A 27,703-nucleotide genomic window follows, 5' to 3' on the forward strand; every position below is an offset into this window, starting at 1 on the left:
TGGATGGGGGGAGGGGGGTTGTTACTTTGTGAGGGTGAAAAGGGTAACTATTGCATTGTTCTGTACACCTGAAACTAACAATAAAAAAAAAAATTGTAATCATATGGTGCTCATTTGGCAGCACATACACTAAAATTGGAACAATACAGAAAAGATTAGCGTGGCCCCTGGGCAAGGATGACATGCAAATTTGTGAAGCTTTCTATATTAAAAAAAAAAAAAAGTTTAATCATGTGAGGAAAGTATTAACACTACAAATTTAACAAAAAGACATATTTGTGGTTAAACTTTTACAATGATCATAATTTAAGGCCTATTATAGAAATACAGAGTTGTTAGATTTTAGGGGGGAAGTTTAAGTTTTAAAGTTTTACATATCAAACTTAATTTTTAAAAATATTTTATTGGTTCTTTCTAATAAAAGGAGGTAAGTAGATACATCCACAGTGAGGACTCAACTGTCAGCCCCCTTATTAGCTATGTTGCCACTCACTGTGCCTCCCTTGCTGGGGACAAATCACCACAGTTTTCACCTCCGTATAGTGGAGATAATGAGAGGATAGTTCCTACTTTCTAGATTTTTGCTGGTTTGTTCGTTTGTTTGTTTTTTTGTTTTGTAAGGAAGTAATCAGTTGACACTTGTAAAGTTTTTTAACAATCCATGGTGCAGAATAGTCTGTCAGTAACAAATATTGTTTTCATACATATCAAAAGAGTTATTTATCATAAAAGAAAAATTCAAGTAAAATCAGTAGGATTGTCCATTAAATATTTTATATATGTTTAACTTTGACATCCCAGAAGATAACAGAAATTAAAAAGACTTAATAGTATCTGAAAAATAAGAAACAGCTAAATTATTATCCATGGTGTCAAAAAATATTAAATGTAGTCTTTAGTCACCTTTTTTATATACTGGACACAGTGTAAAAAATCCATAAACAAGCACTGACTTATTTAGTTGCACATAGCCTAAGAAGAATGTATAGCCAAATGTTAACGCAACTGATTTTCCTGCAAAGTGCATGTAGATATATTTGTTTTTGAACATCTCAATAATGTCTAAAATATTTTTAAAGTGAACCTGAGCAGCTAATTTTGTAAAGGAAGGGAACGTTTTGCAATGACCAAATATCATTAAAAAAATAAAATATATAGTATTTATTTATCTTTGGACTACATGTGGGAAGAGTTAGATATATCAATTCAATAGAGCTGGATACATAGGAATTATGAAACATTATGCAACTGTTTAACTTCTGTGGGGGTTACAGATCTCTTATAGACATGATAACGACTATAAAGCCCTTTTCTGGAAAGGTATAGCCACAAGTAACCAATATACATTCAAGCACATGCTGTTAAGAAGATAAATAAGCCAGTGCAGCCCACTTATGAAATTCCCATGGGTATCTTGTCAAGCATACCTGCTATAGACATGATTTGCCTCTTTTAAACCATAACTCAGTTGGCCCAATTAGCAGTAATCCTACAAATGGCCATGGACCCCCTCGAGCCTCAGAAAGCTTAGAATGAATAGTTAACTTTCATAAGCTTTGAGCTTTCTGTGACATTAATATTGCCCTCGAGATTTTATTCGCTGGTCTTTGCATTGCTCAGTTGCAAGTATCTTAGGAAAACTGCCAATAATACTTACTCCCTGCTAGCAGAAGAAGCTGCCTTTCTCAGCTGGGTTCCCAAGAATACTGGAAAAAAAAACCAAAAAACAGAAGTGTGTGAGTGTGTGTTTGTGTGTGTGTGTGCGTATGTGTGTTTACATGTGAATATATATTTATATATACATTGCTTATACTGATGTGTGTTTTAATTATACCACTTACTAGCTGTACACATTGAGCTATCACTTTCTAAGTTTCAGACTTCTTAGCTTTTCAAAAAAATTTTTAAAATTACTGGTCAATTGTGAAGTCCAATGCAAATATAAGGTGTTAGTTTCATTTACACTGAAAAACTGAGGGAAAACTTTGTTGTTGTTTTTTTCCTAGTACCACTTTTTCTGTTCTGGTGAAGCAAAATTGAAAAGCATTAACACTACTGTCAAAGTGGATGATGGACAAAAGTATTCATTGCTTATCAGGTGAGATATACTTACTTTCTTTTCCACTTACTCTTGTAAGTAGCAAAGGCTACCCTTCAGGGTATTGTTCTTGTCATTTAAAGGTGGATGCTATCCTGATTAGTATTCACATGCACTTGTATGTGAATTAATGTTTATCAAACCATTCTATATTTTCTATATATCTTAAAAATAGTACTGGGGAAAGAATGTTATAACAGTTATATTATCAACAAATTTATATAAGTAGATTTATAAAAAAGCCATGAAAATCTTATATTACTTTCTACTTAGATGAGTCATAAAAAAATAAACTGGTATTTCTTTTGATAAGCAAAGTAAAATATATTTACTGTAGAATATTCGAACATCCAGAAAAACCATAAAGAAGACAATTAAAATGATCCAATTTACCACAATCAAGATAGAATAATTAACATATATTATTATATTCCCAAAAGCTATGTTTGAAGGTGCCTCTATCCCTAAACCCTCACCAACATCAAGTTTAATTTTGCCAATCTGTTAAGTGAAAATGACATTTCCCTTAATTTGCATACTTTGATTTTTAGTAAGGTTTAAATTTTAATGTATATTTAGTGCATTAACATAAAAATGTATGTTACCTGTTTGCCTCTTCCATCTTTTTTTTTAATTAAGTTTTGTTTTAAAACACATACCACTACCCTTATCCAGTATGTAGACTGAAATAAATTATTTGATTATGACAATAGATGATTATTTAGTAAAAATAATCATCTATTTAAAGGCAATAAAGGGGCTGGCCGAGTGGCTCAGTTGGTTAAGCTCTCGCACAAGAGTGAGAGCTCTGAGCAAAAGCGGTTCAATGCCTGGCCCAAGCTGAGTTGCTGCTAAGCTGCCAACAGGTGGCAGGATGGCTCAGCTAAAAAAAAATTTAAAAATTTAAAAATAAAAAAAATAAAAAATAAAATAAAGGCAATAAAGACAAAAGCAAAGATGCCAAAACAGAGACTGGAAAGAAGTTAAAGGAGAAATTCTCAGAAAGGTTTATCCTCCTTAGGCCAGAAATACCTAAATTCTGTTGTCTAGAATACAGTCTTACAGAAAATTAACCAAAAAACAGTCTGTTATCAACTATATTGAGGAAAGACTACATACATATACCTATCCTGACTATCAAAATGCAGATGAGTATTTTAAAACCTCTGAGATGCTTCTTAATAAAGTCTCGCTTTCTTTGCTTAACTCCACACATGGGCACAGAACTATTTAACATTTTTGTTTAGCATTTTGAACTCTTGAATAATCAATGCTGGGGGCAGTGCACTTTGGGAAATGCCTTCCTGGAGCCAAGGTTATAATTTCCCTGGGCAGAGATCGCCACCATCTGGAGGGAAAGCCGATGTATGAACATTGGAGCAGCAGTAAAAATCATATCATGAAAAACAGATTTTGGCCCCTCCAGGAAACAAAAAGACAAATGAGAGGTGATGGGAGAGATAGAGGGGTGCACCAGATGAAGCTGTTCTGGCTTGGTGCATGTTGAAAAAGGGTTATAAAAATAAATGAGAACACAGCAATCACAGTTTTAGTTTATTAAAAACCAATTATATATCAAGTAGTAATTTTATTGCATATATGAATTTTTGTTTATAAGAACAATTTTAATTATTATTAGCAGTCCCCAGATGCAAAACTGAAGGATGCAGAGAATAAACACAGAAAACAACATAGTTAGGAAATGGCACATTTCCAAAACCTATGAATAAGTTTTTTAAGTCATGGGCCCTATGACACATGCTATAGAAAATATAATTTGATCTCTTATTTTCTCCTACCTAAAAGAACTGCTGTATGTTCAAGATAAGATAAATGTAAGAATTATAAATTACTATCTCGTAAAGAAAAAAACAAACAAACAAAAAAACCCTAACATCAGCAAGAACAATATTAATTAGCACACATTAAGTAACTACCATGTGCCAGGTGTGCTACAAACACATAACTGTATGAAATCATTGTAAAACTCATAATGCCCATTGTATTGGTGTATTCAGGCTGCTGTAACAAACTACCACAAGCTAGGTGGCTTAAAGAACAGAAATTTATTTTCTCACTATTCTGGAGGCTGTAAGTCTAAGATCAAGGTGTTTGCAGAGTTGGTTTCTTCAGAGGCCACTCTCCTTGGCTTGTAGATGGCTATCTTCTCCCTCTTTACATATTATCCCTCTAGGTGTATCTGCCTCCTAATCTCTTCTTGTAAGGACATTAGTTGTGTTGGATTAGAATCCACCTAATATTCTCATTTTAACTTATTATTTCTTTGAAGACCCTGTCTTCAAACACAGTCACACTGTGGGAGGGCAAGATTAAAACCCGGGTCCCCTACCTTCTGACCTGATAATTTTTCTACTATAACATGTGTAATCTGTGTTTTAAAAGTGACGATTTGCTGGTTCAAGTATTCTTAAAAGAAACATTACCCTGTTGCTTTTTATTTTTATCAAAAAGCAGTTGGTAACCTGTCTATATATGGACTAAATTATCCAGTTCAGAAATATTTTTTCACAGGTCCATGTTCTTTCCTCCTCTCTCTCTCTCTCTCTCTCTCTCTCTCTCTCTCTCTCTCTCTCTCTCTCTATTTTGTTTTTGTTGTTTTTTATTTTGAAGTATCAGAAAATTTCTAGAAATATGTTTTTTTATGCTTATCTGTATAAAGAACAAGAGTGAAAGTGGGGCTCCTTTAATTTTAGTTTTCTACACCTTTAAAATATACTTCTGAAAGGAAGAAAGGAAACAAAACTTCAATTTTTAAGTATAACTCAAATCAAGAACGCTATGGCCATAAGTTTTTGACCTAACATACTCTTTAAAGTAAAGGCAAATTGTACGCACACATTTCACTCCCAACTCTACACTCTTTCATCTTGTTTGTATTGAGTGATGACATTCCCTTTGAATATGAATATGGGAGAATCACCCTTCCTCGCGTGCTCTTAGGAAATTGTGAGGGATAAGAGCAGTGGGGTTGTGCTCGGCCCATGATGAAGGGCTCTCTCAGAAAGAGCAAAACAAATATCCTCGATGAAAAAGTAACTGAGTTCATTATTTTTTAGAACAAAGACAAGGTGTTCTGCAAAGTAACATGACCCTTTAAAAAAGAAATGTATGATTGCTTAACCTAACAAAAGCAGGAAGGAAAATATGGAGTGCTTAGAACAGGTGAAATATACAGTGACATAATAAAGATACTAAAAACACACATACTGAAAACTATTTTAGTGAGAAATTAGCTATAGCTGTTGCTCATCTTTTAATGAAAAGGAAAGTGAAAATAGGACCAAGCAGCAATGTTAGGATGCTGAACAACAGCGTTTATTAATAGTATACGAAGAGGAAAAACAAACACTCATAAGTATACATTTGTCACCTCAGTTTTGAACACCATGAGTGTATTTAAGCATGAGATTCTGAGAGAGCTTAAGATAGAGGCACATGTATTCTCTGGCAAACACAAATCCGAGTGTGATGTTGCACTTTATGTCTGTTGGTATATTTGTAATACTAATGTGTGTTTCATAATAATTGCATTATTAATATACCATGTGTAGCTTATGTTATTATCATCATTACAAATTTAAATTATATATTATATTATCATGTAATTATATATAATATATTATAATAAATTTGCATACACACATACACACACACACACACACACGAGGTGTGACAATTAAGTATGCAAACTCATCCTAGAAAAAGTGTTACATACCTCATTGCAACAGTCACCTTCAAAGTACTCTCCTTGGAAAGCTATATATTAACAACAGCACCTAGTCCACCCTTCAAAGCAATTTTGGAACTCTTTTTCTGGAATGGCCATCAGAGCTGTCATCATATTACCCTTAATGTCCTAAATGTCATCAAAATACCATTGGAACTGACACTTCAATGAGAGAACTCATTAGAAGCTAGATCAGGTGAATATGGAGGGTGTTCCAATACAGTTATTTATTTACTGGCTAAAAACTCCCTCACAGACAGTGCCATGTGAGCTGGTGCATTGTCATGATGTAAGAGCCATGAATTGTTGGCGAAAAGTTCATCTAACTTTTTTCACACACGCAGCCTTTTCAGCACTTCCAAATAGTAAACTTGGTTACATGTCTGTCCAGTTGGTAATGAATAATCCCTCTGATATCAATAAAGGTTAGCAACATCGTTACAAGTTTACAAACTTAATTGTCTGATCTTGTATATATATTTTTTATATATATACATACATATATATACACACAAAGACATTATATATGTATTATATATGTATTTCTAATTCTAATTGTCTCTCTTTATATGAGCAGAAAATTAGAACATTGTTACCACAGTAAACATCAAGGTTTTACACTTCTTTTGAAGATATGAATAATAAAGCCAAGAACTTGATGTGTCAACCACAGAAGTAGTGCTTTGGCTCAGAGTACTGCAAAATTAGTGAGGTGGAAAGGAAAGAAATAAACTATTTAACCACTTTCCAAAATACAGAGATTGTTTTCTCTAGTGAAATATGTACATTATTTTATTAATCTTTTCATTGAATACTTTCAGTGGTATCAAGAAAAACATACCAATAGAATAATGATTTTACGTCAACTGAAAGGAAATAGAGAATGAACAATCGATTTTGATTCTAAAATGATATTTATAGGCTCAGCAAAATGTCCCTTTAACTATAAGCCTGCTTTTCTTTTTCCCAATGGTATAAACTCATTCAACACAAAACAGTGAATAAGAGTGAAATTTTGTTATTTAACTTGGGAAAAGAGAATTTTAAAGTGTAATGTACATAGGCCAGTTAATCTAATTAAGAATTAAGGATTTTAAAGTTATAATTTTAAGCTCAATTAATACAAATACTCCAATAAACCAATTACCAATTACCTTTTAGAAACTTTTTTAAAAAAACAAGTTAAAATAATTATAATTTAAAAGTAGGGTATTTCCCATCATTTTACTTGAACATCTGAAAACATCTATTACAAGCTCACCTAAATTTATCTCAGAACAAGTATTGCTAATATTAACACTGTCAGTCAAAGCAGAGGAACACAGAGCTAACTTTAGTTGTACTTAATATGTACATTGAACATCAGAATTGTGTTTGTTTTCCCTTAAATCAATTAGTCATTGCAGAAATTAAGGCTAAAACTCTGCAGCTATTGTTCAGCCTGGAGGTCTGCTGAACTCTCAGACTTTTTGGAATATTTTAGGTGGGATCACCAGCAGGAGTTTCAGACATACCTTTCCACAAACAGAATTTAGCAGCTCTGTGCATGTGCATTTATGGGGGAAGCTGTTACATCCTCATAGTTTACCACACATCCAGGATGTAAAAACAAAGTCCACGAAAGATAAAAGCCTGATTCCTTCCGTTTCAAAAAAAGGGAACAATTTCAGTAGCTATTTTCTGAGTAATTTTTTAAACAAAATAATATTACAGTCTAGAAATAGACTAGATCATAAAGTAATGTTGGTTTCATTTTTCCAAATGCATGTTGTCAGTAAGAAGTGCTGAGTAAATCGTACCAACTCAATGACAACGGCTGAGCCATCCAAATGCATCCTCTAGTCTAGAGGCTCAACTACTTGTGGAAACAAAGACTAGCACAGCATAAATATGATTTCAACAGTAACCGTTGGTTACCCATGTTCTTTCATTTGACCTGAAATCTGCCTTGTTTCAGATGCTAATCTGTGTGCTCCCCTTATAAGAGGGAAACTGACATAAATGACTTAGAGTTAAAAATTCTGATTGTTTGGATCTTTCTGCTGCTTAATATATACATCTTGACTCATAGCCGGTCTTTCTGATTTGCCTCATTTTCCTCTTAACTTTGCCAAGAGCTGAGCTACGTTTTTCTATGCTAATGTAAACACACAGAAATCAAACTCAAAGTAGATAGTTCATAATTTTAATATTACATACAAGAAAACAGAGAGTAAAGAACAGCCATGCTAAAATCGATAAAACAAAGTTATACAAGTCACAATTTTGCAAATTTTTCCTTTTAAATATTTAAGTATATATGTAAAAGGGAACAATGGTTAGTTTTATTTTGGTAAGAGAAACTTGCAATAATGAAGATAATTGTTGAATGATAAATTTTAATTCTCATGAACATGAAATACTAAAATTCAGTTGGGTGCATTTTGAAATGCTACATACATGATACCCTGAAGGTAAATATTTATAACATTTATTGCTGTTTTTTAAGTAGACTACCACAGTGTAATTAACTCACCAAATCAATAAATGTCAGGAAAGTCAAATGCTGGGAATCAGTTCTGTGGTAGGAAATGAACTCACTTTTGAGAAACATTTAAAATAATCATCGTTGTTATTTCTGAAAATTAATGCAACTCAACTCCTCTCACAAATAGTTTTGGATTCCTTTGCAAAGTTGAAAATGACTTATCTCATTTAGTATCATTTTTTTCTATTAATGGAAAGTGACTTTGTGGAAAGGAATTTCAAAGCATAACTAATGCATTGCTTTAATGCAGATTCTCATTGCATGTTCATTGGGACGAATTCAAAAACCAAGTCTATATTTTCTTTAGTTACGTATTATCAGTTTTAAAATATGTAACAGTTTTCTGTTGACATCAAACTTTTTCAAAAAAGCCAAATATCTTTTTCTAGTATGGTCTTTTTTATAACCAGAATATATTAAACATAGCATGCTTCAAGTTAAATAAATGTAACAATAGTGAAGTTAAGTTTCAAAGCATTCTAACTGGGAAGTGTGGCACACTCCAAAAGGGTCTTCACAGTTCATTTGCTATAGCCCGCAAGGCATAATGTGGCACATATGTCATTTATATTGTACACAGGAATCTCTCCCCAAGTCAGCATTCTCTAAATTTGTCAGTTATCTGCGGCTTTGGCTTACTTTCTGTATGACCTTGTAAGTTGCTTTAATTGTTAAAGCCTCATTGATCACCACATGTCATTAGAAATGAATACATCGAGGCTGCATCCATAGATTCAGTAGCAGAAAAAATTCTAGGAACCATTGAAATGTTAATTCTTTGATAATTCTGTCTGTGGTGTTTATTTCTGTGGAAACAAATCATTAATGCCTAATTATCATGCTTCTGTGAAGAAACTCTATGTTAATGAATTTGCCCAAATTTAAGGTAAAAAAATACTTTTTTGGAAAAAAATTAAACTTTGCAAGGTTTTAATGATGTTTGAACCAGTACGATAATATTGTGTAAAATGGTTCTTTTACATAATTGAACAAATTAGGGATTGTGGTTCTTCGATTATCAAAAACAAAATAACTAAATCCTAGAAAGTCCAAAGAGTTAAGCTTTGCTGGAGACTTCCATTTGTTAATTTTGTGTAGCCATGGCCTGATAAGTTGCTTATAGAAGAAGTAGGGAAAGTTTAAGAGAGAATGCCCTAAGTTAGAATGGAAAGGAATCAAGAGAAATAGGGTATCCCTTGTGCTGTGGAGGACTTGACTTATTTCTGTCCAAGCCAATTCCTCCATTTGTTATTTGTACCCTTCTCTCTCTCTCTCTCTCTCAATCTCCCCCCCCTCTCTCTCTCCACTTTCTTTCTCTCTCTCTCTCTCTCTCTCTCTCTCTCTCTCTCTCTCTCTTCTCCTCGCTTTTTTTTTTCTTACATTATCCATCCTCTCACTGCTGGGTCATTTCCCGCAAAATAAAAGCAGGTTTTAGCATACTCCCACTGCAACACAACACCTTTCCCGATCTTGTATTACTTTTATTCTGCTCTTCTTCAGACCCAAACATCTTAAAAGCTTGCTGCACGTGGTGATTTCAATTCTGTTAACTGCTATTTACTCATAAATTTAATCCAATCTGGCTTCAATGATCCCACAATGAACATAGCTTTCATTAATAACACTGTATCTAGGGATTTAAATCATGCAAACTGAAAATCTTTTTGCGTCAAAAAGGGTACTGTTAATGATTACTTCAGGACATAAACAGATACTTTTTATGCAAAGCAAGACAATGATCACCCTATACTGAGGTCAGACAATTACGTTTTTGAACTTGTTGCAACAATGTTGCTAATCTTTTTTGATATCAGAGCAATTATTCATTATGAATTTGTATGAACTGGACAAACAGTTAAGCAAGTTTACTATTTGGAAGTGCTGAAAAGACTGCGTGAAAAAGTTAGACGACCTGAACTTTTGGCCAATGATTCATGGCTCTTGTATCACGACAATGCACCAGCTCACAGGTGCACTGTCTGTGAGGGAGTTTTTAGCCAGCAAACAAATAACTGTATTGGAACACCCTCCCTCCTCACCTGATCTGGCCCCCAATGATTTCTTTCTTTACCTGAAGATAAAGGAAATACTGAAAGGAAGACATTGTGATGACATTCAGGACATCAAGGATAATATGACGACAGCTCTGATGGCCATTCCAGAAAGAGTTCCAAAATTGCTTTGAAGGGTGGACTAGGCCCTGGCATCAGTGCATAGTTTCCCAAGCGGAGTACTTTGGAACTGACTGTAGGAATATTCAGCAATTAGGTATGGGGCACTTTTTCTAGGATGAGTTTGCGAACTTATTTGTCAGACCTAAAATGATCTTCATGTTGAGCAAGTCAATAGACACCTTTCTGTCTTCCTTGTTCTAAGCGTTTCAGCAAAAGCACTCCATCTTCTTGAAACCAGTTTGTCTTTCTGCTTCAAAAAGAGTAAATTTTTGGCATTCCTACTATCTCTGTGGCTAATTTTTCTTTCTGTTCTTAGACCTGTTTCACTTTAGGAATTTCTCCTGAATTCCAGACTCATATAGCCAAATCTCATGTATCCTAATATTGTTTTCTTGAAACTGTCACTTAAACTTAACACATTGAAAGTAAAATTCCTGGTCTCCTACACCTAGCATCTCACCTTACTTCTCTGTCCCCTGCCCCCACATACATCCCCCGCCATGGTCTTTCCTGTGTCAGCAAATAATTGCCATCTACCTATGTACTAAAAGTCATCTTTGGTTCTTTCCAGGCTTTATTCTTTATCTCCAAGCCCTATTAAAAAACCCTTTCCAAAATTCCATCTTATATCTGCCCATTTTTCTCTGTCCTCTGAAGCTCTTGTGTCCAAGTTTCCATCATTTTTTATCTATGCTATAGCAATTCTCCCTTGCCTACTTCTAAACATTCCTCACATTTTGGCCAGGGCGATTTGAAGTGTACTCCATCAAATCACTTCTCTGAAGGTTCTTCAGTGACTTACCTTTACTCTCCTTGCCACTGCTAACAAGACCCTGCACAATTCGACTCTTGCGTTTTCCTCTATCTCACCTAATACCGCCTTCCTTCCTCTCCTATCACTGTTCCCTTCACCTTGACATCCTATCACTCCTAAACTCTAAAAAGCTTTTCTGCTTTGTGGCCTTTAATCTTACTGCTCCTTCTAACTGGAATTGTCCTCAGGGGGCTCCTCCCATTGGTCCTCCCCCTCATTACTCTAGTTTCAGATTAAAAGTCATATCTTTAGGGAAACTCTCGTAAATCTTTTAAAGCTTTTCTACCTAAGCATTATTTGTCATAGCACCATTTTTTATTGTAGAGTTACTTATTTTACTCATTGACTTTCTCTATTTCTAACTATAAGACTGTAAGCTGTAAGCGTCACAGGTTTAGGAATTATCTATCTTGTTCCCTGGTGAATACATCCTTAACACCTAGCACAGTAACTGGAACATAAGTGGTCAATTAATAAATAACTATTAAACAAGGAATGAAAGGCATGGGTTAAACATGATTTCCTATCTCAAAGGTTGCCAGATATTGAAGAACAGAGAAAATTACCAAGAGAAGGAAGAAAATTGTAGAGTGAGCCATGTCTATTGTCTTAGGAAGAAACAGGGTTTACAGTAAAATAAAACAGAAGTAGCTGGGAGCTGCCGTAGAAATCAGAAGTCATAGCTGGGGAGGGTCTCCAACCACCTAGACTCAGTCCCAGTTTTTTTCTCTCGAGTTACAGGACATTGTTTGAATGTCTACGCTAATTTTGATAGCAATCTGATACACTAAAAGCATTTAATAAAATATCAATAATTATAACATCAATATTTTAAATGAGTCCTATTTTTCCCAAATGTCCTAAAATATATCCCATTTTAAAACTTTTTAACAGATGCCTATGAGGTTTATTGGATGTACTTGTATCTTTGTGCATATTTGACTTCCGTTATAAAGTGGCAACAATATGGAAATAAGAGTCGATTTAGCTGAGTTATCATTACTGTGGTTATTTTATAATAAATAGATGAAGTCATTAACTTGTCTTAACCTTGAGTCACATTTTATCTTGTAATATTTTACAGTTGAAGTGTGTGTAAATTATTGAAAAAATAGACAATCTTATTCAAACGGTTGAAAAATTTATGATAGCATTTAAAAGGAATGCAGAATGGAAGGCAAAGTACTAAAATATATGTTTTCTTCTATAAAATTGTAGCACTTAAGTAATCAAAAGTGATTTTGTTCATGTTAAGTATGTTTGCAAGTAACTTAAGGAACACATCCTGTTCAGATCTATGCAAAGCATGTCGTTAGTGATCTCACTGGTGGCTCTAGAGAATTTGGTTTCCTCGCATGTCTATTAAAGACAGCTAGTTCCTCTGTTGGGATTATCATATCACCCCAAGAGGCATGACAATTCCGTTATGTGTGGAAGTACTACCTCCCACATTCTGTCAGTACTTAAGACTAATTAGTAATGTGATAGATAGATAGATACATAGATATTGTGTGATATATATATATCACATAGATGGATAGAAATAGATAGATAATAAACTTATAGCTCTCTGAATTTGGAATGGGCATTGGTTTTACAACTAGGGAATGCAGCTGCTTAATGTTCTGGATTTGATGGCTACAAATTGGTATGTATAGTATATGACAACATACTTGAAATGAAAGTGGTTATACAATTGGATTGGCTTCCTTTTCAAACAGCCTTCATATCAATAATGATTAATCAATCCATACAGAGAAAATATTCTAAAATCAAAAGCTCAGCACTTTAACAGTGGGAAATTTGCTTATTAATTTTTACATTTTCAGGACTTAACAAATTACTTTGCAGAAGAATTAATAAATATGTACTGAATGATTGATTGGTTAAATGAATGAATGAATAAAATATTTTCAAAATAGGCATTTGACATTGTCAGAAACAAATTATCGAAAAAAAGAATTAAAGAAAACACTTTATATGCCTATAGTTCTAGTGGCAAAGTATTACGTTTGAGAAGACAATTATAAAATGTTGTCTAGTCTATTCAAATAGGAAATGAACTGTTTATTATGCACATTACTATTCTGGAGGAGAAATCTACACTACCCATGAAAGTGATGGGTACTCTCAGATCCACGTGCGAGGTGACGGGAATACTAAACCAAGTAGTAACACAAGGTGAGCATAGTCATTATGTTCATAATAATTAACCTCCTGCTCCTTCTTTGTAAGAACAGTTAAGAACAAATTTATTAATAAGGTTTCATTGCACTAATGTGATGATAATCATCATGTGTGGATTAGCTTCTGAGACAAAAGGTTTTTAAAAATAAAAAGCAAAGCAGGAATCAAGGACACTACTCAGAAAATATTTTGCACTCATTCGATCAGCTGAGCCTTCACAGCAGAAAGTACAGTATTCCCTGCCCTGGGCTTCCCAAGGGCTCCAGTATCCTGAGGTTATAAAGTATAAAGCAGTCTGCTTCCTCTGCAGATGAAGAACCACACTATGATCCCCTCCACCACTGCCCTTATTTCTCGCTACCAAACAAAGAGTAGATGTTGATCCATCCTCAGAGGGAGAGGCCCTCGGCTTGTCCAAATCCCTTCAACACTGCACAAATGCCCCACTCTGTATTTATCTAACTGAATGAATCTATTTTGAGTGCCTGTTCCCAAAACAAGAAAGTTGGTTTCAGGTAACATGAAGTCGTTCTTTCAATGGACACCCAAGTTCACCTCTTTATTGGAAAAATCTGTCTCTAACCTACATCTGATTTTTTTTTAATCTCAGCACTATTGACATTTTGGGCTCTATAATTCTTTGTTGTTAGGAGCTGTCCTGTGCGAACAGCATTCATGGCCTCTATCTCCCCCCTCAAATGTAGGGGCCAGAAAAGTTTCCAAATGTTGTCAAATGTTCCTGGGGAGCAGGGAAGGTAAAATCACATTGAGAACTACTTACCTACATGCACACACATGCACACGCACGCACACTCACACACACACATACACTCCCTGAACTATTTCAAAACTGTTATCTGCAGTGCCCAAATTACCATTACAAAAAATTTTTATTTGTAATTTTTTTTTAACTTTAGTTTTGTAGAAGGGAGCAAAGTATCAGCCCATGTGTTTCGATTTTTTTTAAAGAGTAAATAGCACATTGATCATGTTTAGGATTTAAAATGTGGATTATTGTTAAATGCCTCATTAATCAAAGATAAAATTTTACTTGTCAGCATGACCTGACTAGAATAATGATCTTAATTTTTTTAAAAGATTTCTGAAGATAAGGCAAAATAACACCTACGTATTTCTTCTGAGTCTTTAAAAATAATCAAATTGGTGATAAATAATGAATCCCCAATTGTCCTTCCCCTCAACTGTAGTCTCTAATGATATAATAGCCTAGAGAGACAACCAGTTGTGAAGAACTAGGTAGGATGATTTTTGTTTAATTAAAGTTTATTAGGGTGACAATGGTTAGTAAAGTTACATAGGTTTCAGGTGTGCAATTCTGTAATACATCATCTATATATCACATTGTGTGTTCACCACCCAGAGTCAGTTCTCCTTCCATCACCTAATATTTGATCCCCTTTTACCCTCATCTACCACCTCCCTACCCCCTTGATGGGAACAGTAGAAAAGGATCAAATTGTGGTCACAGACTGGGCTGTTCTGGTTGAGCTTGCCTTATTCCAGATCATGTGACACTCTGGGACCCCCCCACACTGTTTCTCCAGTCATTTCTGAGACAGGAATGCTTGTGGTCATTGAATTGAACCACAGTCCATGGATCCTCTTTAACACCATGTATTCTTCACCTTTGTCAAGGACTGCATAATCAAAGCACAAAATAAATCTAACTTGGGAGCAGAGATGGGAGAACACGATGGGGGAATGTGACTCCCCCACCCCTGCTCTGTAGCATATAGAAATCTCAGCCAATAACATATATGCAAGGCATATCATTTTATTGTATATAACTTTATTTCCATGTTTATTCCCCATCCTGATGAGAGAGTAAGAAGTCAATTCTAGTCAAGGAGCTTTCTTCCTCTGTCCCTGTGCTTTTATTACAGTGCCAAGGTACGGGTGGTGTAGGTGATCATGTGCACTGATGCCATTAGATCAAGAGGCCCAGTGTAAAGAAGTGCTGTTTTACCTGGTTTTGCTCATTAGATCACACCCAGGGTGGAATCTAGGGCTTCCTTAGACTAAAGGCAAGAAGAAACTCACTTGTGCTTTTTGCCCTATAAACGAGAGAAAACGTGGGGGGTGGTTATTAGAAAATAAAAAGGTTATGATTTTCAACACATTACCCTGAGACTTCTTAAGGAACACACCTTAATATGCACTCAATTTTACTGTGTATTCAATTATGGAGAACCAGAATATCTATTCTACAGCAATAGAGACCTTTTTATAAATAAGGTCTTCTGTGGGTATCTGTAGTATAAAATGCTGTAAGGTAGGACTCCTCTGGTTGAGACCTGGATTGTTAGCAATGAGAAGGATTGGGTAGTGGGGCTACTATGCCTGTCCTGTGGTTTCCCTGTCTCCTCTGGAACTGGTCCTCAGCCACCATTCTGGAATGCACATAGTCACAGGAAAACCTTTTGAAAAACACTGTATAGAATGCTTTAATTGGAATAGTATCAATAGCAAAATAGTTATAAGAAAGAATTTGCATTTTTATGCTAGAGTTGAAAACTAAAATTGTGTTTTTATCTCCCTCAAATAATAGTAAGATACAACTAAATCCTTAAAAATGCAGATTTTAATGAACTCGACTAGATTTTAATTGTGTGAAAATGTCATTAGTCAGTGCAATTTAATTCAACAACAGAAATTCTTTTAACAGCTGTTTGGGAAGGCATAGATAGTTTCACTTTTCTTGGCATTAGCAAAGAAGTATAATGCTATACCAATTAAAGCATATTTCTGGAAACAACTTAGAAGCCAATCCTATCCCTGCCACTGATTTTCAGACCCTGTATTTGTTACCATACAACTTAGAACTTCATCTCTCTCATTTTTCAAATGTAAGAAATGATAGTACCCACTGCAGAGGGTCATTGTGTTTATCGTAAAACGTATTGCACGTGCCTTGTATGCAGACAGACCTCAAAAATTTTGGCAATTATTTTTTATTATTGACCACTTTAAAACATTAAGTACATATACAACTTTTCATAGTAATGGATCAAGTTCAAATTGTGACCCTACTGTGTCCAGTAACATGAAGTATCAAGACTGTTCCATTAGCACTATGTCATTGTTATTATGACCATATACAATGTGGTCTTGAAAAGCATGAAGCATGAGTTCTTGAGTTGAACAGCCAGAGTTCTATTATCATCATCACTGTAGGTGCAATCTGGGGTAAGTTCCATACCTTCTAAGCTTTTACTGGGTGTATTGAGCATTGAAAAAGCTGAAACGGGTAAAACCATTTAGTGATTACTTAATAAATGTTAGTTTGTATGATGATGATGATGTTATCATCAACATTAATATTTTCTAGTACCTACCATTATCTTTTACTTAGTAACAGCCATTTAGAACTGGATAAGATTTCAAAAATATACCCTTGCACCTGGATAGGATTTAAAAAACATTACAAAGATATACCATTAGTGTCTCAAAAAAGTTCAACAGAAAGAGGTGAAAATAAAGTAGACCTCACATTCTTATCACTTATTTATGGTAGTTGATGCATATTAAATACTATATTAAGCTTTGCTGAATGAATGAATGAATGAATGAGGTGATAGATGTGTGAATAAATGAATCGATTTAATATAGCTCATAAAGAGCTCATGCAAAAATGCATCCATATGCACTAAAATAATGAAATAATTTTGGTAAGCTTGAAAGTTGAGTGGTTAACCGCTGCTCTTGTTAATTTCGCATGAGTTTGGTTGTCATAGATCAGAGTCCAGAGAATGAAGATTTGATAGCACCCAAGCGAGAATACTTTAAGCATCAGAATTTTATATCTGAGTTAGGTTCTTATTCCTTTTGATTATAAATGTAGAAAAAAGGATTTCACTTTGAAAGTACTTGCTAAGGAATGATCATACAAGTAAAAACACAAATTCTAGGAACTGAGCCAGGCTCTGATTTCTTCTGCCCCTGGAGTGTTTTATTTAAAGAAACCATTGATTTTTGCCACTACTCTGAAGAAACTCATGTGTGAAGGTGGCCAAAAAATATGCCTCTAATTCAGTTTTCTAGGATCCTTTCCAAGGGGAGATCAACTTTTTTTGGATTAGCACATGAGCAGCTTCGCTGAAAGTAGTGTTTTAAGCATTAAGCTCAATTTTTGACCAACATGTTGAAAAAGAAAGGAAAAAAAATTATCTGGGATAGTTTCTATAAATCCTAGAAACTTTAGCTTGCTTCATTTTAATATTTAGGAGAAAGAAAATACTACTGCAATCCAATGAAGTTTTTCCAAAGGAACTGTCAACAGTTTACCATTTGCCTGAGGCCTACTTGAGGGCATTTCCTTATGAAATACTGATATACAATTAAAAACATCTAGCTTTTTGCCTTAGGATTTCAAGAAAACTGCAAAATCACTAGTAGTTTTCATTAATGAATAAACATACCTTAGAAACAGGCCAATAAGAAAATTCTATACTTTGCAGCTTGAAATAATGAGACATAAGAACTCCTCTTGGTAAACTGGAACATTTTCCTTTAATGCATGTGGACAGACATTGTATTCTCACAACTGGCCTCAGACTCATACATAAAACATCGAAAGCAGTGTGACATATGCGGAACATGCCCGATGTTCTTGCCAAAGGTAATCCTGTATTAAGCAAGAGAAAAAGTAAACTGTGTTGATGTTTAGACTTAATAAACATGGCCACTAGTGCCATAACTCTAAGAAGTTATAGAGATGCATTTTAAATAAGCAGCTTATTATTTTTAGTGGAATCATAAAAAGCTGAATTGAAAATACAGGGAAGCAATGTGACCTTATGGAAAATTCTGTATTAGGCCTTGTTTATTCTTTGAAATAAGGCCTAGTTTCTTCTTTGAAATAAATTTTTCTATAATTTTATTGACAAACACATTACGCGTCTTCAGAGTACTCCAGCCACCACCAAGGGCTGCCATTAGGTAGCATAGATTCCACCATCATGTAGAGTAGTTACTGGCCATCAACATTCAGAATTCTTTCTTCACTAATGTAGTACTTCTTGTCATGTATACCTTATTCTTATTTTTGTATCTACCCTATTATTGCATTTATTGCATTTTTTATTCTTTCACATGAAAGTAATCAGGAATTTAATTAGAAAATTCTGTAGGAAGAGAATGATGTTCATCCCCTCTTCCAGCTCTACTTTATTTTCAGAGGTAATTATTTTAAAACCTTTAGAAGTTTCTTCTCTATTTCTGCCTTTGGACTTCTAAAGAATAAATGCATATCACTATGTTTATGTATTTATTTCCAAAATTATCACTGGCTTCCAGTTACCATGCCTGAGAATGTACATGCCTTGCGTCAGTCCTGCCTGTCCAGCCTGCAGCTCCCCCCACCAAAAAAATAAAATAATAAGTTAGATTTTTGAAAAGCAACAGCCAATTAAAAAATTATTATGAATGGCACATACTGAATTTTGCACAGGCAAATATTATACTACGGTTACCTTTCCTCTTTTTTGCACCCTCACCATCTTCCCCTCAGTAAATAGTCTCCCTGTTTTTAATTTGCATAGTTTCCAATATGCCTATACTTTTTTTCCCCCTTTTTAAACACTTCATCAATTCTACCATATAACACTTAGTGATGAGACTTCTCTTTGCTCTTCTTTGTTTGGTCAAATTATTTCTGGATGTTTCATTTCCTCTTTCTTGTTTTATTCTGTTTTGCTGAAGCATCTTATATATTATCTTTTTTGAATCAAAGGATGCAATGCGGGCAAAGTAACAGTCTTGTCACATCTGTGTGTATCTTTGTTCTACCCCCAGACTTAATTTTACACTTAGAATTTTATACACAAAATGTGAATGATCTTCCCTCACAATTCTGAAGGCGTTGCTCACTGATTTATATTATCCTGTTTTGCTATTGAAAATCTGATACCCTTTATTTATTTCTTTATATGTGATATGTTTTTATTTCGAGCTTTTAGAGTCTTCTTTCTAGTTCTAGTCTTGCAAAGTTGTACTTAGAGTTTCTCATTTGTCTTTCACTTGTTGACTGTTCACTCTGTGGCAGGATGTTTAAGTACTAGGTATCTTAGTCTCATATTTTCTCTATTTTCCATTTCTATATTTTGTCATAATTTCTGAGGTAATTTTTTTGTATTTCTGCACTTACATTGATTTTTAAAATCATATATATATATATATATATATATATATATATNATATATATATATATATATATATATATATATATATATATATGTGTGTGTGTGTGTATATATATATATATATATATATAATTTTTTTTTCATTTCAATATCTCTTATTTTTCATTTTAGGGCTCTGATTATTTTTCTTTTTAATAACATATCCTCATTTTGGGGAAACACTAGGATCTTATCTTTATGACTAGCCTTCTGAAATATCACAATGATGATTTTTTTGTTTGTTTTTTTGTTTTGTTTTGTTTTCATCATTTACTTTGCTTGATGGTCTGTGGACCCTTTATGTCATGGTACTTCAATATAGTCTCTTAATTTCTTATATTCTTTCACTGACTTTCCATCTCTTTGTCTTAATAATTTGGATATTTTCATTACTTTGTATTTTAATACTTCAAGATATTTTTCTTATTTTTCATATTGCTCTGCTGTTTCTCTTGATACTGCTGTTGTTTTATGGCAAGAATAGCCTTTTGTTTTCTCCCTGAGGATATTATTTAATTGTAGGTTTTTAAAAGTTTCTCCTGTTTCCTGATGTATCAGTCAGGGTCTCAGCAGGAGACAGATATGGTTAAACTTGAAGGGTTTAACTGAAAACACTTTAATTGAAAGACTATGTATAGGTGTTTGGGCAAGGATAACAGAGCCAAAAAAGATGCTAATGATGGCTGAGGAGGTCTAAGAAGGAAGGAGAGGTGTTACCAGAGCTTGGGAGAGCTTGGAGTAGTGAGGCTGAGATCCAAAGCCACTGTCAATACTATGGTCGGGTACAAAGGATAAATATCTGATCATTCTGATGAGGAAAGGTGGGAATACTTGGCTGCACAAGGTGGAGAAAGGGAACTGAATGTTCACTTGCCCTCAACATAAACTTCCACTACTACCCGTGTTTGTAGGGCCTGCTCTTTACTTACGGTCTGTATCCTGTCCCTTTTAGGAGTTCTGTGGCATAACTCTGCCTCAGTACCCGTATCCTCCTCCATAGGAACTTTAGACTGAAGTATCATAAACTCTAGCAATCCTCCATCTACTTTCTGCCTCTAAAAACTTTTTGAACGTTTTCATCTACTGTTATGTCCTCTCCATTTTCTATATCTTTGTGAGTTTATACTTTGTTTTATTTGTAGTAAAGAAAAAGTGAAGTCTTGTTGAGGAGAAGCAAGAGAAGATAATCACATAAGGCTAGGCTTTTACTTTTAACCAGAACTAGTAATAAAAATTTATTTTTTGTAATACTATCCAGTTGTGATATAAGGACTGCTAATTTCTACCAGGAGAATATAGCACATGCTTAACAGCTAAAACATTTGAGATTCTTCAAGTAAGAGAGAAAAAAAAACAAAATGAGATTGTTACTAGACATCAACTTCTACCATTTTTGAGCATCAACTTCACCATCATCAACCCCCTTAGCTTTTCAAATGCCTTCTCGTCTCCTGTGTTCACTCCATAACATATCTCCACCAAACCCTGCATTTCTCCAACACAGTTAGGTGGACACAGTATTAGATTAATAAATATTGACAAATACCCTTCAATGTCCCCTCAGCATAAATCTCTTGAGTCTTCATTCCTTATAATTTATTTGAGGACAATTTCTTTAAATATGATCTTTTTTTTTTCATTAAAAATTTTAACATACTGGTGTGGGGAAGAAAGAATTGTTTTCTCTATTCTTCTTGCTTCTTTCAGCTGGTCTAATAATTAAATCTGCATAAGAGAGATTAAACAGATTCACCAAAGAGAATAACTACATTTGATTGCATGCATATATATGGGAACCCCACACACCTGAGAGAGTCAGAGCCCCCCCATACATGAGAGGTTCTGAATAGACAGGCAAAATGAGATATTTATGATATCCTGAGCTACACAATGGGGTAAGATGCCCTGAGGCTTCAGAGGGGAGCAGGGTAATTCACAGGATGTTCAGTAATTCAAAGTTTGCCCTTCATTGTTAATAGGTCAATAGAAAGTTATTTCTGGTGATAACTCTTATTATGGGCAAGGTCCCAAATTTAAATTGTTTGAGTGAGAGATAAAAGTTTCTCTTGAGACCCATGGTCTCGATTGGCTTATGCTCAAAATGATTCACATGCCAAAGTAGCACAACCTGGGAGGCCTGTTTTGAACCCTTTAACTAGATCTATTATATTGTCAAATAATGATACCATTATGTGCTTCTATGGAAATTTATTGCAATAGTCTTGATTCAAAAACATAAATATAAAATAGTCTGTGGATATTAGAAAATCAGATATACTGCATACAAGGAAACTGTTGATATATGTTTTAATTGCATTTTATTGATCATATTTTTCAAATCTTCTGTATTCTTATTTCCTTTTTCAACGTGTTATTTCACAATTTAGTAATTTCATAATTCAGTAATTTAGTAAGGTAGCCTGTGCCAGGCCTATCTGTATTTCAACCCATTTCCCCTTGAATTCCTAACAGATTTTACTTGACACATGCATTATGTTATATATTTAAACCGTTTTAGACTTTTATAAGTACATGACCTAAATAGTCCTGTTTTGTGTTTTGAATTTTTATTGCTATTGAATGCTAGTTCCTGACCTAATTTTTTAGTTTCCATTTGCTTGATCTAACTTTGCCTACTCACTCCTGAGTCATTGAGTGTTGCATATGTCTTTCATTGATAATTCTCCAAAATTAAAATATTTGAGAGACTTACTTCAATAATTTCTATATTCCTTGCTACTGTAATTTAGAAGTTTTTTAGACTTTTAACATTTTCCTTCTCTATGGTGGCATATTATACTGTATTGTAATCATTTTCACTGACTTTGAAAATAAGCCACTTCCTTTTAATTTTGTTAAGAGTCATATTAATGTTTTTATAAAATTTTAAATCAATCATCAATTAGCTGTTATGAACAGGACTATGACTTTTCACTTCCTTTTGGAAAAGATTCAGGGTTCAATATTGTATGTCCATCCACTAGCTTTTTCATTACTTGGTAAGTATTGATTGAAAATCATTTATTGATTTTCATCATAGATTGTCTCTTTAAAACAAAGAGACTACATTTAATACAAGTATTTTGAATTTTTTTGTGCATTTTGCTAACTTCAAATTTCATCAACAGTTTTTTCCAGCTGCAGTTTTCTTACTTTGAAATTCTGTCAGCTGAATTATATTTTACTTTTTGTGAACAGGTTCTCAAAAGAAAGCTTTGTAGATGTACATCTTCCATGTAAAGATTTTTATTGTAGTTTTTATGTTATTAGCCATATTATGTCATTCTCCTAGTATCAAAGTGTTTCCTTTCATTGTTTACTTGGTCAAGTTTTATACATGAGATGTTTTGTAAACTGTTGAAAATATTTTTGCAATTCTTCCATTTTTAAATTTATTTTTGCATCTTCAAACACTATTCATTCTCAGTTTATAGCTGCAATTTAAAGAAGGAACTCTCCCGTTTTTTTATAGGTACCATAAGTATTTTTGTCTTTGCTGTCCTCTCCTACTTGCAGATGGAGGTTAATGTTTGCCCAATTTTAGTTTGTAATCAGAGAAGTTGTAATCTAATTGGCAGAGAGGAGGGAATAGGAGTGCTATGGAAGCAGCACAGGACTTGTTCTTGCCTTAAATTATAATGTCTTTCATGGGGGTGGTTGTGTTGAGAGGCTCCAAACCCAGAACACAAGAGAAATATTAAATAACAAAATGCACAAACAGCAGAAATAGCAGCTTCCACAACATGATCAGAGCTTCTGTCTTCGGTATTTGCACTCAAAAATGTATTTTCTGTGTTAGAGAACCGAATTAACTCACCAAGAAAAGGGTTTCCACTGGGACCAAGTATGTGGTTAATATGTCTGCTAGCATCAAAAATGTCCCTCACCATCATAGAAAGCGATGTTCCCAGTTTGACTGGCTTGTGTTTCAAAGAACAAAGCTAGTCTTTGCTCCTGGGAGACTGTTACTGGGTCCTCATAGTTTGAGATGTCGATCCTCATAGGTGAAAGAGAATTTCAAATGGACAGCTTTGAGTCAAAAGCTATTTAATATTTAGAGGGCCAGAAAAATGAGGAGGAACTAGAAAGGGAGAGAGATAATAAGCTGCTAGCAAGACAGAAACCAAAACAAGAGAATAATGTGTGCAAAAGAGTGAAGAAAGTGTTTTTAAGAAGGAAGGATGTCTACTGGTACATGCGTTCCAGCTATTGAGTAAGATGGGGAATGAGAAATGGCCATGAATTTTCAATACAGAGGGGAAAAAAATGAGCTTGACAAAGGCAAATTTATAAGAGCCTGATAGAGTTGGTAAAAACAGATCAGCAGGAAATAATTGGAAACAGGTAATACAAAAAATACTCAGGCGATTTTGCTATAAAGGGTGGTCTCAAACTGATAAATATATGAAGAAGTATGGTCAAGGAAGATTTTTTTCTTTGTTAGAATTGAAGATATTAAAATGTGCTTGTATGCAGCTGGGAGTACTACTAGAGAGAAAAATAACACAAAACTTGTGTCGTTATCAGCCACCCTCAACAAGGACCATGTATTTCTCACCTTTACTAAGACTTCATTTTGTTTTCTTTTTCCTGTAACAAGCTAATACAGCCACAAATAACAACAAGAGCATTTTTCAGATCCCAATTGTCAAAATACAGCATTGGTAAAGTTTGTTCAACCAAATCCTGATAACCAACAGCATGGTCTGTTTGTGACCAGATCCTACTGAGATCCTGTTGTTTGCCCAAAATCCTACAATCCGCCTCCTGGTAGAGTTGGTTCTGCATTTTATTAGATTAAATTTCTAGGTCTTTTCTAGAGGAAAAGAGGAAGAGAGAAACCCTCTGTGTCCTATGAAGAATGAGTCAAGTTTCAGAATTTCCCAATTCTATGTACCCCACAGATAGCACAGAAGTGTATTATATGTGTATTATATATACATATATATATACACATATATACATATATATATATATTTATATATATATATATTTATATATATATATAAATATATATATATATATATATATATATATATTACTTTCACAGAGGAATAACTATATGCTACATGGGGCTTTCTGGAAGGGGCTTACTCAGTATTGGAACAATACCCTATGTTGAAAGTCACACAAGCTTGGACTCAAGTCTTGGAATTCTTACACCACCCGACATACTGAGAGCCACCCATCGTTTAAGCATTCAGTTGATAAAGTTATAAAAACATATTCACTGGTCAATCTGAAGATATTTAGTCACAGAATCATTCTTTAAATTGTTCTTAGGGAGTCTCTCTCACTTCTCAGGTGACTCAATTTATATATAAGGGAAACTAAGCCACGTGGTTGTGATTTTCTACATTTCTTATCTCTTACAGGGCAGTCCCAATCATATTTACGTTATATATCTTTAGGTCCTACAGGTCTTGAACTATAAATCATTGTGTTTCGAATGCATAATAATGAAGAAACATTTCAGTTAACTCAGTATTTACTCTCCATTTGACCTCCCTATTCAAAGGATTAGAACAGAAATCATATAGCAAAGATAATTTCTGGTGAATTTCTGTAATGTATTTTTTTTAATTATGAGGTATGTCTGTGTGTTTGTGTGTGTGTGTGTACAGATACATATATCAATGCTAATACCATATAGTTTTATTTCAAAAATTTTTTATCTCATTCTTAAGAATAACCTATAAAAGAAATATCTTGAAAACAATTTACTTTTGTATAGCACTGACTCTGGCTTAACATTTCAGATTAGAAATTAGAATCTATACTTCTTTTATTAGCTCCAAGTATGTCAGGATGTCCCAGCACCTTTATTTTTCTATTTGAAATAGTATTTCCTTACATGATAATTGATGAAGCGTTTCTCTAAGAGTGAACTTCAGTTTAAAGCATATTTTAAGAATGAATCAGAGTTTGAGAGTTTGACTGTATGCGACCAGTAAAGCTGAAAGCTAAAATTTTATGGTTCAAAACATCAGTTTTCATTTCAATTTTATTGTCTATCTTCAGGTTATCTGAAAGAATGGTCATAAGTGTGATTTCTGAGTCTGGAGTTGCTGCAATTTGAGACCCTATAAGTATAAATGTCATAGTGATGATGAATTTAATGGTATACTAGTTTTGCTTAAACAAGTCTTCCCAAAGCAGCTTGTGGCTCACTCCAAATCATGAATGATGAAATCCAATTGCTCATGAAACTTTATACTGTGTGTGTGTGTGTGTGTGTGTGCGTGTGTGCGCGTGCATTTGACAATACGTGTGTTTCTGATAGAGGTGAACATTCATCAGCAGTTCTCAAAAATCTAATCCTTTGATTTCCATGAATCTCCTATAACTCTCTGTAACTGTAGTCTCTTGGGCACATGTCCACAATGCAGAGGTTCACTAACACCACTTAACTTGTATATTATGGCCTGTGTTTCTGTGTCTTCCCCTGGCATATCAGAGGAAATCAAAGAAAGCAACAGGGATTTAGAATCAAGGATCAAGAAATCCAAGCTCTAGAGCTGTTAGAAGTGGCTTTGAACAAGTTGTTTGGTCTGCCATGATTCTGAACCATGATTTTCTCAAATGGAAAAATGGAAATAATAATAACATTGACAATAAACAAGATAATGCAACATAGAACATCTAACAATAATATTTAATATGGGTAAGTGAGGAAAAGATTAATAAGTTTCACCCAGTATATGGTGATATTAAATGTCTGGGTAAGCTAGATATCTGTGTTTTAACAAACTTCCACTTAATAATATATTTTCTGTCATTCAATGAACATTGTTTTTCTCAGTTTATTGGTATTTAAACAGCTTTTGTTTTGCTTCAATAGCTTCCTGATTGTCAACAATAATATCACTTCTATTGTAATATCTAGTCAATTGTTTTATCATTCTCTTATCCTATCAGAGTTATCCTTAGTGCATGCAATCTGTATTTGGTGAATATACCTCTTTTTTCACAACTGTGTATAGTTTAATTCTAACTTTACAAAAACAAAAATTATTTTGTATGTGTTTTATAGGTCTGATTATGGGTTTATCCATTTTATGACTCAGAGTTGAATAATAAGTTCAGAGCAACCAGTATACTGACAGTTTGAAGACAGGAATACACAACTGCATACAGAGCAAAAATGGGGGTGGGCAATGCAAGAGAGTAATAGAGGAAAAAAACAGTTCCTGAGAAAAGAGTGAGTTCCAAAAGATTTTCTAGCCTGCAGTGAAAGAAACAGACTTATAACAACATTCTGAATAAACCAAATGTTGTATACTGAATTGTGTCCCTACAAAATGCATATGTTGAAGTCCTAATCCCTAGTACCTTATGATGGGACTTTATCTGCAGATAGGGTCTTTAAATAAGTAATTAGGGTTAAATGAAGTTATATGGGTGGACCCTGCTCCACTATGACCGATGTCCTTACTAGAAGAGGAAGAATACTAGAAATGGGGCCGCACAGAGAAAAGGCCACATGAGGATACAGGGAAAAAGAACCCAAAGCAATGAAAGAGGGGCCACAGCATAAACCAGACATGCTCACACCTCCATGTTGGATTCACAGCCTCCGGAACTGTGAGAAAACTAATTTCTGTTGTTAAGCCACTAAGCCTGTGGCATTCTGTTATGGCAGCCCTGGCAAAATAAGATCCCAAACAAAACTAACCAAACAAACAAACAAACAAACAACAAGCATCTGTAGAGGAGCTAGCTTTGTTCCAACTTGTTTGAACCTCCTATTTGACAATCAAAGGATGAGTGGATTAAGATACACATTTTTACCACTAACCCATTTGCACATTTCATTTATGGATATGGATATTGAGTATCAATAAACTTAAGTAGCATTTCCTATTTCTCTCATCCCATTTTCTGCACCAACGTTTCCACACACGGCATGATTATGCTACAGTCACTCCCCACCAGGCTTTCTTTCAATCCACCCA

The 27,703-nt window shown here is 34.2% G+C and overlaps 1 protein-coding gene across 1 annotated transcript in view; it reads left to right on the top strand.

Moving 5' to 3' along the window:
• Positions 1-27,703, top strand: part of LOC109393324 (protein eyes shut homolog) — a 1,090,347-nt gene that overhangs the window by 537,670 nt on the left and 524,974 nt on the right. The window contains 1 exon segment of the mRNA XM_019662404.1: positions 2,007-2,098. Within this exon segment, the coding sequence (XP_019517949.1) occupies positions 2,007-2,098 (92 nt within the window).

This window comes from Hipposideros armiger, unplaced genomic scaffold, assembly GCF_001890085.2.
Source record: "Hipposideros armiger isolate ML-2016 unplaced genomic scaffold, ASM189008v1 scaffold_375, whole genome shotgun sequence".
Taxonomy (NCBI): Eukaryota; Metazoa; Chordata; class Mammalia; order Chiroptera; family Hipposideridae; genus Hipposideros; species Hipposideros armiger.